The sequence below is a fragment of the Dryobates pubescens genome, chromosome 16 (genome assembly GCF_014839835.1).
Source record: "Dryobates pubescens isolate bDryPub1 chromosome 16, bDryPub1.pri, whole genome shotgun sequence".
NCBI classification, from domain to species: Eukaryota; Metazoa; Chordata; class Aves; order Piciformes; family Picidae; genus Dryobates; species Dryobates pubescens.
Genome location: NC_071627.1, coordinates 24,221,163 through 24,235,892, shown reverse-complemented (window position 1 = coordinate 24,235,892; position 14,730 = coordinate 24,221,163). Strand labels below are relative to the sequence as shown.

General features: G+C 48.0%; 1 protein-coding gene across 1 annotated transcript in view; it reads right to left on the bottom strand.

The window, feature by feature from the left end:
* Positions 1 to 796: 796 nt before the first annotated feature.
* TRPC7 (transient receptor potential cation channel subfamily C member 7) overlaps positions 797 to 14,730 on the bottom strand; it is a 73,347-nt gene continuing 59,413 nt past the window's right edge. The window contains exons 8-13 of the mRNA XM_054168417.1: positions 13,419 to 13,614; positions 9,827 to 10,048; positions 6,789 to 6,869; positions 3,480 to 3,533; positions 2,114 to 2,189; positions 797 to 1,227 (exon numbers count right to left, since the gene is read on the bottom strand). Coding sequence (XP_054024392.1) covers positions 1,085 to 1,227; positions 2,114 to 2,189; positions 3,480 to 3,533; positions 6,789 to 6,869; positions 9,827 to 10,048; positions 13,419 to 13,614 — 772 coding nt within the window. The 3' untranslated portion in view covers positions 797 to 1,084. The remainder of the gene's footprint in view (positions 1,228 to 2,113; positions 2,190 to 3,479; positions 3,534 to 6,788; positions 6,870 to 9,826; positions 10,049 to 13,418; positions 13,615 to 14,730) is intronic.

Sequence of the window (14,730 nt, the reverse complement as noted above, 5' to 3'; positions counted from 1 at the left end):
TGTGGAGCATGTATGACAACAACTGCTGCATTCACCAGCCTTTATTTCTTTTGTCAGGGCATTTTGAGTGGCACTGAAACCTTCTCACGTTGGTGTAGAGGTCTGTGGCTAGCAGGCTGCTTGCTTTGTGATTTCCCTCATCCTGTGGCTTGCTCTCGGACCTCTGGATTCTGAAAGCTGCCCTCAGTCCCGATGCTGCTGCTGGATCCATGCTGCTCCTTGAACTGAACATTTTATTAGCACAATGTGGAGCACTTCAGGGTATTCTTGGGAAGTGAGTTTCACACCAGTATGGATATTTCAGTTCACTGGGACTGGGACCATCTAAGGGTAAAAGAGAGGCTGGAACTTGTACAAAGAGACCACATCCATTAGTGGACTAGCTAACACAGCTGGACAAGGTGGAGAGGTGGTTTTGTCTGGGAACTCTTTCATCAGGCTCTAGCAGAGGGGTGAAAGGATGCTTTGCCCAACAAGCTTGAGTCATTTTTTCCAGTGCTGTTGTCCAGTCTCAAAAGCAGATGACCTGTACCTGCCACACGCTGTCTCGGTCATTTCAGCAGCTAATTCCTCCCTGGCTCTTCATTAACCACAATGCTGTTCAGACTTCCCTTCCCAGACATGGGTGTGAACAGAGGAGGAGAGTAGTACACACCCAAGGACAGGAACTGTAAAATCCTTGCAAGGAATATGCTTGGCACATCTCTCCTGCAGTCTTCACCCCACCCTGGTCAGTACAGACTGGGTGCCCATGAGCACAGTCGTGTTGCCTTCACTAGAGGCAGCTGGCTGAGGATCTGCCCTTTGTTTTTTTGCCTTTAACTAGAGATGCCTTCTCAGTGGTTCATCTCTTCCCAGTGCCAAAGGGCATGCCTCTTACCAGCAAGTCCCTTTTGTATCATCAAAGATTTAGCTGGAAACTCACCAAGCACAGGAGTAATGCAAAGAGCTCCTACCAATACTTGCTAGTGAGCAAAAGCTGAGCGTGCCACAGCCATCCTCCACGTGGGTTTTTGCCCTCCAGAGATGCTGGTTGAGATTGAATGATGCTTAGGAAGCCAGTTGCCTTTCCCTGTGCTCACCATCAAATGTCCTTATTCAAGCTCTTCCCAAACTTGTCGCTCAGCTGCTGTATCAGCTTTGCCAGCTCGCCAGTGGCCTGCGACTTCTCCTCCAAGAGCTCGTAACGGAGGCTAGAGATATCTTGCTTAATCTCTTTAAGTTCCCCTGCAAGGAGGAAAACACTCTTGTTAGCAATGCTGAACCAAGTAAGTCACCCCTGTGGTTTTAAGACCTAAAAGAGCACTCATTTTGGGGTGCTTGGTCATGACTGTGTGTGGAGCTGCAGAGGGCTGTCCCCACAGTTGTGCACTTAATGTCTGTGCTTGTGTGAAATAAGTTGCACTTGCAGTAGTGGTATTGGCAGCCACAGCAAGCATCTGTGGAAGGGTCACCTTTGCTCTCAAGTCTACTGTCCCCACGTGCTGATTTCCACCTATAGAGGGCTGTTGAAGGAGATTCTCTTCCATCTGCATGCACCATGGCAATACGAATCCTTATCCAGTTCAAACATCCTAGGGGCAGGGAGTGGCCATGACAGCCAGAAACTGCTGTACTTAGGCATCAAAATCAGGCTGCATGTTGGCACTGCCCAGGGTGCTGTAAAGGAAGGAGAGGTAGAGCTATGGGGCAGAGCAGGGCTATGTAAGGAATCTATATGTGTTCTGCTAAGGAAAATTAAGGATCTAGACTTTTAGGAGCCTAAAGGTGGCTCAGGTCTCTACTGCTCACCTCAGTGCAAGGTAAAGGTGCTGTGAGGCGTGTTCTGCTAAAGAAAACTAAGGACCCAGCGCTTCAAGGGCATAAAAGAGGCTCAGGGTCACCACTGCTCACCTCAGTGCAAGGTAAAGGTGCTGTGAGGTGTGGGCTGCTAAAGAAAACTAAGGACCCAGAGCTTCAAGGGCATAAAAGAGGCTCAGGGTCACCACTGCTTGTACTAGTGCAAGGTCTCTCTCTAGAGAGGATGTTATCTAAGCTCAGACCCCCTCCTGGCCATATCAGCAGCAGTAGGATCATGTGCCCTAATGTGTGCCAGTTGCAGGAATCCACTTGCCTTCATTGACCTCATCATTCTCTCGGTCAACCTGAGCCTTCAGCACATACCGCTTGATCAGGCGCTTCATGATCTTCTGAAAAGAGAAGAGAAGAGAAGCCCCCATCTTCATGTGACCTCATCCACTTGGCCTTCATCCTAGACTCACTCTGAGCCATTCCAACAGCTGGTTTTGCTATGGCTAAAACCTGGCTTCAGAGGGTGCAAAGGGAAACTTTAATTCCACTTCCCATTTACTTTATACTTGACACGATGGAGGCTGACTGACAGCCATTCCATGGTGAGCCCCCAGGTGAGGCTCTGGGGGGTGTCTGGGGGCATGCACATGAATGTAGAACACAGCAACAACCCGAGAGCAAGCTAAGAAATGGGACCCAGAGCTTCCCTCTAGCAGGTTGCTCTTTGGTGTAGCAATAAAAACTACTTTGCAGGAAGAAACAAGTGGCTGAGTAATGATGATAGCAAGCTCAGGCAGGATGGGCAGCTGCACATCTGAGGCACAGTTAAGGGAAGGACTCTGCTTGCCTTGCCAGTGGGGTTTTAGGAGAGAAATTGAATTTAGTGAAGGAGAGAGAGAAGGGAGATTGAGCAGGAGTAGAGAAGTTGGCTGCAGGGAGACAATTTTCTTAGGCAAATGGCAGATTTGAAGGGTGATGAATGAGGGGAAAAATAGAGCCATGTAGATTTATGACAGGGGAGATGGTTGTGAGTCAGGACCAGTGCACATGGACAGAGCTGGGGACGGTGATGGGTATGAGCTTGCAATGTGATATTGTTCCAAAACAGCAGAAGCTTATCTAGAAGGAAGGCAATTTTGGCAGCCTGGGGCAACACACTGAGTTGCAGCTGAAGGCTTTCAGCATTGTCAGGTCTTTGCTGCAGAAAAGACACTCATCAGTGGGGGGAAAAGCCCATCTCAGCTATGATAACCACGAAAAGGTTTGCTCTGTCAGAAACAATGATTTAGATGCACCCTCTGCAAAGAGGGCAGAGCTCAGTGAGCATCCAAGAACACTCTCACAAATGTCTTTCATTGGCCAGATGGTCACTGTTGAGGGAAAAGCCTCCCCCAGCATGAGCTCCCTTCCTCACAGAGCAGTCACCTGGCTCTGCTTGGAGCATCACTGAAAAGCACCAGAGTGCGAGTTGGGAATGAAGACTTCTGTACACCTGCCCTTTCTTCATTAGTAGCCTGATATGGATTATAGCAGTGCAAGAGGCATGTGAACATCAAAGAGGGATCCAGTCATTTAGATAAATCATGCAGTCATGATTATGGGATGTCTAAGGCTGTCCTTGTCTCAAAGAGGCAGCTGGCTAACCAGGTGAGTCATTAAGCAACAGAGGTGAGGCCCAGCGCACATACGGTGTGTTGAAGGTGGCCAAGGTAGTAGAATCCAGAGGGAGGTAGGGTTGTCACCTGAGGAAACATAAATGAAGGAATGTTGGGGGAAAGCAGGGAAATCCTGGATCCAAAAAGAAAGGTTTTATTGCTCAGAACAGAGGAACTTTAGACTACAGCAAGGAATCAGCACCCGGTGAATGCCCTGGGGAAACGGGACGGTGTGACATCCCTCACGTGGCCACCACTCACATGCCATCCTCTACTAAGCTCTGTGTGTGATAGGAGTCACAGGCCTAAGGCTGCCTGGTTGATCAAATAAGTATTTTAGCCAGAGTTGTCTACAGGAACTAAACAGTAAGAAAGCAGACAAGAGTCTGCTTAGCCGTTGAGGTGTTTCTCCCAAGAGCTTTAGGAAAGTCATTATTTTTGCCTTAACGTTGCCTTACTTCTGCCCTGCTGCCCACTACTGCTCCTGTTAGCTGCAACGAGTGACAAAGCCTCTTGGCAGAAGAATCCTGAACTAAACTTGGAGACAGCTTCCTGGTATTGGATGCTGGACTTGAAAGAGTTCAGACCCAGCTGGTTTCTGTAAAGTGCTGCTCCTCCCTTCTCTAGAAGTGAACTGAAGATCTTCAGGCCCTAGAGATCTTTCTACCATGCAGCACTCAGCTACTGAGCCTGGAGTTTAAAAGGGTCTTAAGAGAAGAGGTTCAGAGCACTTTCATAGCTCTGTACTGAGTTAAGTCTTTTTAATGTATTTTTTGGGCACAGCCTTCAAGCTCTGCATCTGCTGTCAGCTATCTGAACACCTTCTATACCTTCTAGCACAGAGGAGAATGAGAGGCAAAGGACAGATTGGTGGCCAAGGCACTGATGTTGGACTCAGGAGACCTGAGGCTGTGTTTCAGGGTCAGCCATAGGATTTTGGAGGAGTCCTGCTAGACCTCAGACCTTTGTGTTTAACGTGGGGACTATGAGATCTTCTCTTTTCACTCTTCATGGTGTGTTCTCTTGACCTTCCCTTGTGCACACTGTTGAAGACCACATTGCTACAGACCTCGATGCTGCTGTTCAGTTCACAGGTTTCCTCTTAGTGTGACACTGCAGATGTCATCTGGCTTGAGTGTGGAAGGTCCTGGGGCAGCACTAACAGGAAGAAATGCTTTGCACCTTCATGCCCCTGGTCAAAATCAGGTGCAAATCAGCAGTGATCAGAGGGTACAACTACTCACTGGGGAACTGGATCTGAAACTTGTTGATCTCAAATGCATCTCAGAGCTCAAGAGTGAAGTAAGTCAAAGAACTTGCTCACATCTCATCTCTGTGCCATTTGCTCTCTCTAAAGCCACAGAGTTCTGAGCCTTTGAAAGTACAAACTATTCCATCTCTTCTTTTCCTGGCAAGTCCTTTCCTGCCTTTTGCAGATGAAGGCATTGTTGATAGCATAAGAGGCTGCAGTGCTGAAAGGGGGAAAAGCTTGGAGCTGAGCACAGCCTTTTAGCCATGCCACATCTTACAGTCTCAGCTCAAGAGGGTTTGATACAGTTATCATTTGGCCTGGCCTACTTCCTTCCCAGGTGATGGCAGCTGTGAGTTGACTTCCTCCTCCTGCACGTTTAGATGCTGTATAGTTTTGTTCCCCTTCAAGAGCACTGTCTGTAGTGCAAGCACACAGGCTGCAGGGACACCACTAAACAAAGCAGGGCAGCAAGAAGCAGCAGCCTCCAAGGTTTTCCCAGCTGTAGAAGAAAGCTTTGCTGGTCAGGTCATCAAACTGTTTGCTCTTCTTTGTGTTTGGATAATCATGACTATTTCACTGCCTTTATATTACATGGGCAATTTCTTCCTGCAGCAGTGGACCCATTGTAAGCTCATTTGAAGACAAACCTGCTAGGAGCATTATTGAAGCAGAATAAGGGGGAGTTATCTTTTTCTATCGATTTGCCACAGCTTGCTTGGCTTTGTCAGCCTGGCAAGAAGGGGCTAATTTGCCACAAGCATTAGGTGGTCTCACTTATAAATAATAGCTCCAGGGAGAGAAGGAGCCCCAGCTGAGGCTGACACATCTTTCTGTTACCTGCAGGTTTGAATGGATGGGAAAGTGCCAGAAAGGCTGAAATGCCACTTTGAGCAGGACACAGCCACAGCCTTTGCCTTTGGTGGTGTCAAGTCAACTGACTCCAGCTGCCAGACTGAATGTAGCCTGTTTCTAGCTTAGATTTTTAGTGGCTTCTCCTATCCTGGCAAGAAAGCCTGAACAACATTTTGAGCCAGTAGGGCTGCACTACTGCTCTGCTGTACTGCCTGCATCCTGTACCAGCATGACACAAACTGCTTCCAGAAATGCCATTGCATGATTTATCCAAGGTCACAGAACCACAGAATTGTCAGGGTTGGAAGAGACCTCAAGGATCAGCCAGTTCCAACACCCTGCCATGGGCAGGGACACTTCACACTACATCAGGTTGCCCAGAGCCACATCCAGCCTGGCCTTAAAATCTACCAACTATTGCTTTCCTCAACCTTCTTTAATGTGGGTTCCTTCAGACATATCCCTGACATCAGATTCCTTTTCATTACATGTTAAAAACTAAAGGGAAACCAAATCCTGTGGGGCACATTTTACTGATTGTTTTACTCTACTGCTTGTGTTTGCACAAGAAATAACCTCTGCTGCCACAAACACCCCAGCTGAGACAGAGTGGAGTTGGGTCCTGCCGTGGCTGGGGACAGAAAGTGGAGTTGGGTCCTGCCATGGCTGGGGACAGAGAGTGGAGTTGGGTCCTGCCGTGGCTGGGGGCAGAGTGGAGTTAGGTCCTGCCATGGCTGGGGGCAGAGAGTGGAGTTGGGTCCTGCCATGGCTGGGGACAGAGTGGAGTTGGGTCCTGCCGTGGCTGGGGACAGAGTTGTGTCAGGTCCTGCTGTGGCTGGGGTACCCTGCACCACCACTACCACCCCAGGCATTTTTGAACCATAGCACATTGCAGGTTTAGCTTGGTAGGACAACCACTGACAGAGCAAGTGCATGCAGATGTTGATGCAGAGGCTGGAGAGATGACTCCATGGCATGACAAATGAAATGCTGTCAATGCAAGACTGGAGGATTAAAGCCTGAATGGTGTTTCTCCCATGGCATTATTTCCTGCATGAAGTTAGCATGACAGACACTGACAGCATGTGTGCTCCTGTGGGGGACAGGGGTTGCCTCTGAGGTGCCCCAGCCCAGTCCTGCGCTGCTGCCAAACCACAGCCTGGCACCAGCTGGGAGAAAGCAAACATGAGCCTTGCAGGTTCACCACCTGCTTCCCCTGGCCTTCATGCTGGGATTACCTGGTATCTTGTGGGCTTGGTGTAAGCATTCTTCCCAGAAAAATGGTCTGCATTTCGAGTGCTAGAGTGAAAACGAACTTTCTGAAATCACAAAGCATCAGGACAGCATTAAATCACCGACTGCTGCTCACACCCAGGCAGCCCCAGACTCAACAGAGCTTCGTCAAACAGCAGGAAACGGTCCAGAGCAGGAGTAGAACAAAAGGCAACATAGCCAGGTCTAAAAAGGTAAACTTTTGGAAGGCAGAAAAGGCTCAAACCCAAGAAATTAATGGGGGGGGGGGGGGGGGGGGGGGAGGGAAGAAAGAAAGACTAAATGGGATGCTAAGCTGTCTAGACAAAAAAGGGGCTTAGGCACGAGGGTGGCACAAAGTATGTTACTCTAACCTGGAGTTGTGATTGTTCTTTCAGAAGAACAGTTTAAAATCTGAAGCAATTAGGCTTTTGGGAGGAAGGAAAAGCAATTGTGATGTTTGCAGACAGCAAATCAGTGTGCCTCACAATCACATCCTGACACAGCATTGGTTCCCCTCAGGCCTTTTGAAACTCTTTGCTACTCTTTTAGCTCAACACAAAGGTAAGGTGGTTTTTTTTCCAGCTCAAGCAGTGGGGTGGTTTGTGTTTTGTTTTGTTGTTGTTGTTTTTTTTAATCAGCTCCTGATTTTCTACTCCAAAAGGTTCCAAGGAGACTTTCCTGGAGCCTGCACATAAAATTTGCAACATTTTTTTGCTTGTCAACCCCTGAACATTTTGGTTCAAGGGCTAGGTTCAAAGGCATGAATTGCTATCACAGATCCAAAGGAGACAAGATGCAGCACAGCTCCCTGACCCTATATGCAAGTCTATGTGCAGGGGAAGCCCTGGTTAAAGGGTTTACTACCCTGCCTGGAGCAGAGATCCTGAGAAATCAGTGATTTGCATTTGTTTTTCCAAACCAAGACACTGATAATAATTGAAATAAAAATCTAAAGTGCTAATGAAGTTCTTCTTTTCATTTCCCACTCCCTGGGTGTCCCATGGCCTTACAGAGACTGTTTGGAAGATGATCTGTGAGCAACACCAGCAGGCAAGCAGGACATGACCGAGACTCTTCAACTCTTTATGTCAAAGCCATGGAAACTGCGATTCTTTTGCATGAGGTCCATGGAAAAGGGCAAGGCAGGCACTGGCACTGGTGTGGCTTGGGGGGAAGTTGTCTTCCTTTGCTTTCTGCTTTGAAGCAGAAATTCAATTTCAAAGCAAGCAAGCTTCATGTGGTTAGATTCAAACAACAGCTTAAGGATGCTGTTGGTTGTAATCATTATTTGAGCCAAGGAACAAACCTTTCTTTCAAGATCCCACTGTTGGAGGGGGTCTTGCAGCACTCAGTAGTAGTTTAAATGAATTCATAGAGCAGAATGCCCCCAGATGCTCATCCAGCTTGGCAATGCTCACTGTGTTGAGGAGTTAAAGTACCTCATGACATGGAACAGACCTCATGGATACACTTTTCCCTTCAGTTTAGGCTTTGGCACAGATTGAATGGACACCAGACTTGAGCAGCTCTCTTAAGTTCATGGGAACATCATCTCCTTCAAGACCATGGGCTTTGCTGGAGCTGGATGGTTCACCATGAGTTGTGTTTCTCATGTGTTTGCTCCTCGAGAGCCAAGAGATGCAGACCAAGAAATGCAGACAAAAGCCCCCCAAAAGATTGCACATTACAAAGGCAAACTCTGCAAAGCCTCCTCCCTTCTTCCTTTCCTTCTCCTTGGTCTCTCTTATTGCCCCTCTCCCTTTTCCAAGCTTAAACTGGGGGTTGGCTGCCCACATCCCAGTTGGAGAGTCCCAAAGTCAGCCAGTTCTTCCCTCTCTTGTGCAGTGCCACCCAGCTGGGGTTTCACAGCATGGATGGATGGGTCTGAAAGCAGGCTGAGGGAACAGCAATGTGCTCTGGAAAGGCTGGCCAGCCTGCCAAGGAGCCACACTGTGCTCTCACTTGCAGTGCCTGTGTGAAATCAGACACAACACATTTTCTTCTTGCCCAGAAATGAGTTCCCAGTGCTGTTCACTTGTTTCAAACCCAGCTTGAGCTGAGAGAATTAAAGGTCAGGACACTTTTAACCAAAGCTGCCTCCTCATGGCTTTGAAATCAGTGAATTTGCTGACAGCAGCTGAGCTGCTGGATTCCTGGGAATATTTGGGGTGTCTCTTCTCTGCTGTAGAGAGGTGGACATGGCCTGTGGGTGGGATTGTGTTTGTGATGAATTTATGTGCTGGGAACACTTCATCCCAGTGACATCCTGCACTGCATTGAGAACAGTGATTTCCATGGGCACCAGCAAGTTCTTTGGCACTTCCCCAGGGGGGAGCAAATCTAATTCTCTTGGGAAGGGCCTGTTTGCCACCAACCATGTTCTTATCTCCCTCTTGCTTTGTCATGTGGACACCCACTAGCACCGAGGAAGGCACACTGCTGGGGAGCCAGTATTTCCAAAGGGAATTTCTACTTCAAATGACCATTTCAAAGGGGCAGCAGCTGAGGCAGGATCTACCCATTGGTGGCTGCATATGACTAGGCAGATGTAAGCAAAGAGATTGCTGATGCTGGCCTTAGGAGGTGTTAGGAAGCACTACCTGGAAACTTCACCCCAAACCTGGAATGTAAATGTACTGACACTCAAATCAGTTTGGAAACCACTGAAGGGAAGGTGGATGTTTCCAAAAGGTATAAAGGCCTCCTGGGTAGGTGAGGAGTCAGACAAGCTGGGCTCTTATTTGTTCCTCCTCTTCTGCCCTCCATCTTTGACCTTGTTTATTTGCCCTTGGAAACTCCCCTACCAAAGTGCTGCTCTTTTCCTGGTGTCCAGACAGTGCCCAGTATGACGAGGTCATGAGCCTGGGACTACTCTCTCGGTGCAATGTAATACAAGTAACATGCAGTGATGAGGCTGAGTGAGAGGCTGTGCTGTCCCTGATCTACCTGTGCACCACCCAGCCCCCTCCAGAAAGCGTGAATCCTTTCTGCACAGAAGGTGAGAAGTGTAGACAGGACCTACCCGTTGCTTGGAGTTCAGCATTCCCATCTCAAGATCATTCTCACAGTTTTTGGCCTTAGATTTGCAGAGTTTTATGAGGCACATTTTTATTCTCAGTATGAGATAATAAAATGATTTAGGGCTTGGCACTAGATTAAAAGGAGCAGGTAACGTCCTCCCTTCGTCAAAGTAGGACAGCCAGAGCTTGGCACGAGCAAACTTCCACTCCACATCTGCATCCTCCTTGGGAAGGGAAGAGAGAAAAGAAAACAACACCCAAATGCATGATCACTAAATAGGGAGGAATTTAGCTATGAAACTTCCCCCCCCAAACATACAGGTAGGATTTAGCTAAAACCAGATGTCTGCTTGTCAAGCCGAGCCCCCTGCACACAGCATGTCCTTGTAGGCTTCTCTGGGCCATCCCAGCAGAAGGAGGACTTGAACAAAGCAGTCAGAGTTAAAGTCCTCCAAACACCAGAGCATTTCTGATTCCTTGGATATCAGAGAGGTGGTCTTTCAGTAACAGTCTGGTGGTTGTGCTGTGCTGCTAAAAGAACGTGCCAGGGCATGTGCAGAGCCAGGGAGAGCAGAGGAAGCCATTGTGTGCAGGGCCCCAGCAGAGCCTGGCTCGGACGGGCTGCCAGCCAACCCTTACCACTGCTCTGGCCAGGAAGCTTCCATTGAAGGGATTAGGTTGCTGATCTCTTCTGTCATTAGCTAATTTCCTTGTGGATCCTGGTGGCCTTCACCATCATTATGCCTAGATTAATACACTTTAATGCTCTTAGTGTTCAGCTGAGTGGGTGAAGGTGGAGAAAAAGCCCAGCACCCGGTGCCTGTGAACCTCCTTCATCACCTGCCAAGGTGAGCTGGGATCACTTCCAAGTACAAGGGCAAGGTTAGCAGATGCTCTGTGGCTCTGCTTGGCATTTTTACAGGAGGATGGTGAAGGCCATGCATCAGGATCATTTACCAGACAAAAGAAAGGATGAGATACAGCTGCTCTACAGCTGTTTTCATCATGGTTTATATGGAAGCCAGCAGCATCAATAGAAGCACGGGGCTGCTGACACCCTGTATTTATGTTCATCTGTGTTCTGCTGGAATTAATCACCTCTGATTACCCATACCTCTGAAGGCCAGTCAAAAACTGGCATAACACAGCTAAGATTAACCCTGTCACAGTTACAGCAATGTGTTTCCACCAATGGAGCAGCATTCACTTTGCCATTTGGTCTTCTCATTGTTTGGGCTTGCACCTCCCAAAATCCTGAAGCTGAATTACAGTAGAAATCTCTTGTGAGCCATTTTCATCCTTTTCTGTGAAGCAGTTAAGAAGCTACTGATGGAAGCAGTTCTAGTTTCTGGCTGGCTAAAAGATTGCTTCTTTCCATAAATGCAAGGTGGGCAGGAAGCACTAATACTTGAGGCACAAACAGAAGAAAACCAGAAGCTGGGCTCTGGGCAACCTGATCCAGTTGAGGATGCCCCTGCTTACTGCAGAGGGGGTTTGACTAGATGGCCTTTGGAGGTCCCTTCCAACCCAGACCATTCTATGATTCTCTGAGGTGTTCAGTAGAAAGCATGAGAATATGGTCTTGTCACTCCAGCTAACAGCAGAACATGTCCCCACCAACCACAATGGAATCTCATTCCCAAGCAATCCTCTGTCCTTATTGAAACTGCTGTTGCCAGATAAAAAGGTTGAGCACAAGGGAGACTTCCTCTGCAGTCAGTCAGGATGACTCTAACACCCTGGCTGCTGAGGGCTGAGAGGGACCAGTCAGAGTTTTCCCCAGCCCTGAAGCAGGAGGGTCTGGGCCAAACAGCTCACACATGCTTGGTTTGCTTAGAGCTCCAAGCAGTCTTTAACAGAGTCTGGAAAGTTTCCTCTCAACCAGGAGGGATGACAGAGCATTTTCCCAGGAAAACAGGCATCACAAAGTTCAGACTAGTTCATGCAGGCCACCAGCTTAGGTGTTTTGAGAGGTTTTGATTCAGAAACCTGCAAACATCTCTACCTACTCCACTAAACTACAAACTGCAGTAAGAGGCTGAGACTCCTTCAGGAGGAAGCCTTGTTTCAGGAGGAGTCAGGAAGCTCCAAAGCCATCAGAAACCTTTGGAGAGGTGACTCTGCCCTCTGCATGCAGCAGAGCTTCTGGAGCAGAGAGCACATGTAAGGTCTCTCTGACATTTAGACCTAGTTGTAGCACCTACTGGCTGGAGCTGTGTTTGCCCTGCAGCACATGGATGGATCTGACATTACAGTGAGAAAGTGTTTTCTGCTCTGGCCTTTTGCAGCATCAGCTTCTGAAGGGAAATTAGACCAAATAATTGATAGCAACCCAGCTACAGAAACTTGACATTTAACACACCAGAGAAGAGAAGTGACTCAGTGTTAACATTATCCAAATACATTTGGGGGGGGGGGGGGGGGGGGAGAGTGGGGGAGGCCTTATTTACATTAGCAGGGAGTTGTTTATGTGCAGAGCATTTAGCAAACCCAGCCTGCTGATAGCAATGGGACTGAACAGTGCTGGGTAAAAGCTGCAGGGGCCTTGCTGCAGAGATCAATTCACACTGCTTGAGGGCTGTGCTCATCCTGCGAGAGTGGCCAAGCATTGGAACAGGCTGCCCAGAGAAGTGGTGGAGCCACCATCCCTGGAGGTGTTCAGAAAACCTGTAGACATGGAACTTGATGACATGGTTGAGTGGGCATGGTGCTGTTGGGCTTGATGATCTTAGAAGAGACCTCTGGAGATCATCCAGTTCCAGCAAAGCAGGCCACACAGGAACACATCCATGTGGGTTTTGAATACCTCCAGAGAAGGAGACTCCACAATCTCTCTGGGCAGCCTGTTCCAGTGCTCCATCACCCTCACAGTAAAGAAGTTTTCTCTCCTGTTAAGGTGCAACTTCCTGTGTTCCAGTTTGTCATTCTGTCACAGGGCACCACTGGAAAGAGACTGGCTCCTTCTGCACACCCACCCATCAGATACTGATAAACATGAGCAGGGTCCCCTCTCAGCCCTCATTCTCCAGGCAGGTCTTTTCCAGCCTCCATGATCCTATGATTCCAGCTCATTAAAAGCTGGGGTTTGTGGTCACCCATGCAGCTATGTTTTGAAGGCCTTTATGCCTGATCTTTGGAAAAGAGGCTTTTGTTAAATACACACTATATGAGCTTCAGGCCTAGATGGGCTTGGGCAGAAAGCCAGAGGAAACATCACTTGCTCCACCACGAGCAAACAAAGCAGCCAGGGTAACGCTCGGGGATGAATTATCATAACCCACGCAGGGTGTAAGAAATATCACAGCCTGCTCTCATTAAGGACATGGAAAGGAAATTGGGTTTCCACCCAGATGGTCATTAAAAACCAGGAAGCTGAGGTTGTTCTAGAAGTGACTCATTGCTAATTATTAACTCAGTCCTAATTTGGGGAGCTCAGCCCCATCCCTAACTCCTCAGGTTCTGTGTTTCCCAGCGCTGCAGTCTTGCCTAAGGAACAAACTTCAGCTTCCTTCCTTGTTTGTTTATTTGTTTGAACAGTTTGATTATCAGTGCTGATGAAGCACACTGAGTCTGTAATCTAATCTCTTCTCTTACCTCAATTTCCTGATAGGAGTTGTTGATCATGGCTATTAGCATGTTAAGCAGCACCACCACCATAGTCACGTTGTATACTCCATAGAGTACGTAGCCAATATTCTCGATGAATTTATGGTCGTACTTCAGCACCACAGATATCACTTCAGACAAGCCAAAGATCGACCAGAATAAGGTCTTGAAACTTTCTTCTACCCTAAAAAACAAAACCCAGAGCAAAGAGTCACTTACTAGGTTTGACACCACGGTCCCCAGGCCCAATGCTAACAATGGCATAAACGTGATACCTTGGCACAGGACAAACCATCACCCAGGGATGTGGCAAATCCTGTTTCCTGAGCTGATAAAGAAAGATGATTTCTGATTAAGCCTATAAAGTCACAGTGCCCCCTTGCTTGCTCCAGCTGCTCCTCTCAGGTACATTAGCTGCTGCTTGGATTTTGTGTCCCTATTAAGGACTTCTCTGCAGGCACTTTGCTGTTTGCAACTTCTCACACAAGGCTTTTGACTTCTGCTCACTCACTTTCTCCTCATCCAGAGGAGAGAGGCACAGATTATCTGGGAAAGGAGAGAAGCAACCCAGTTTGACCTCCTTATGTGTGGTTTCCAGGACAGAAGGCATTACTCTTTAAACAGGAGGAGTGATGGAAAAGTTCTAATTAGTGGCATTAGTATAATGAGCACAGAGTGCACAGCCAGCCCAGAGTCTGATTTCATTCCCATTCTGCTTTGGGAGTGCAAACAACTCAGGCCCTAAGCATTTAGAGCACAAGTTTGAAATTAAGGAGTGATGGGAGAAGTTGTGGGGAGGCATTTTGATTTGATTAATAGCCCTGCTTGAAAGTAGAAAGGGATGAAATTATTGCAAGAGTGCTCAGGCATAAGAATGCCCTGCCCAGGGAGCTGCTGCAGTCACCAGCCCTGGAGGCATTAAAAAACTGTGTGGGTATGGCACTTGAGGATGTGGTTTAGTGGCCATGGTGGTGTGGGGGTGACAGTTGGACTTGATGAACTTGGAGGTAATTTCCAACCTTAATGATTCTATGATTCTAAAATAAAAAGGTTGAAAGACAGGGGAAAGAAAGAGGGAAATAAACTAACAGCAGGAGGTGGCTGAGACCTCATCCTTGGAGATATTCAAGGTGAGGCTCAAGAGGGCTCTGGGCAACCTGATCTAGTGGAGGATGTCCCTGCTGAGTGTAGAGGAGGTTGGACTGGATGAGCTTTGGAGGTCCCTTCCAACCCAACCCATTCTATGGTTCTATGAACAACAAGAAGTGGGCCTGGAAAGGATGTGGCCAGACTGAGAGGT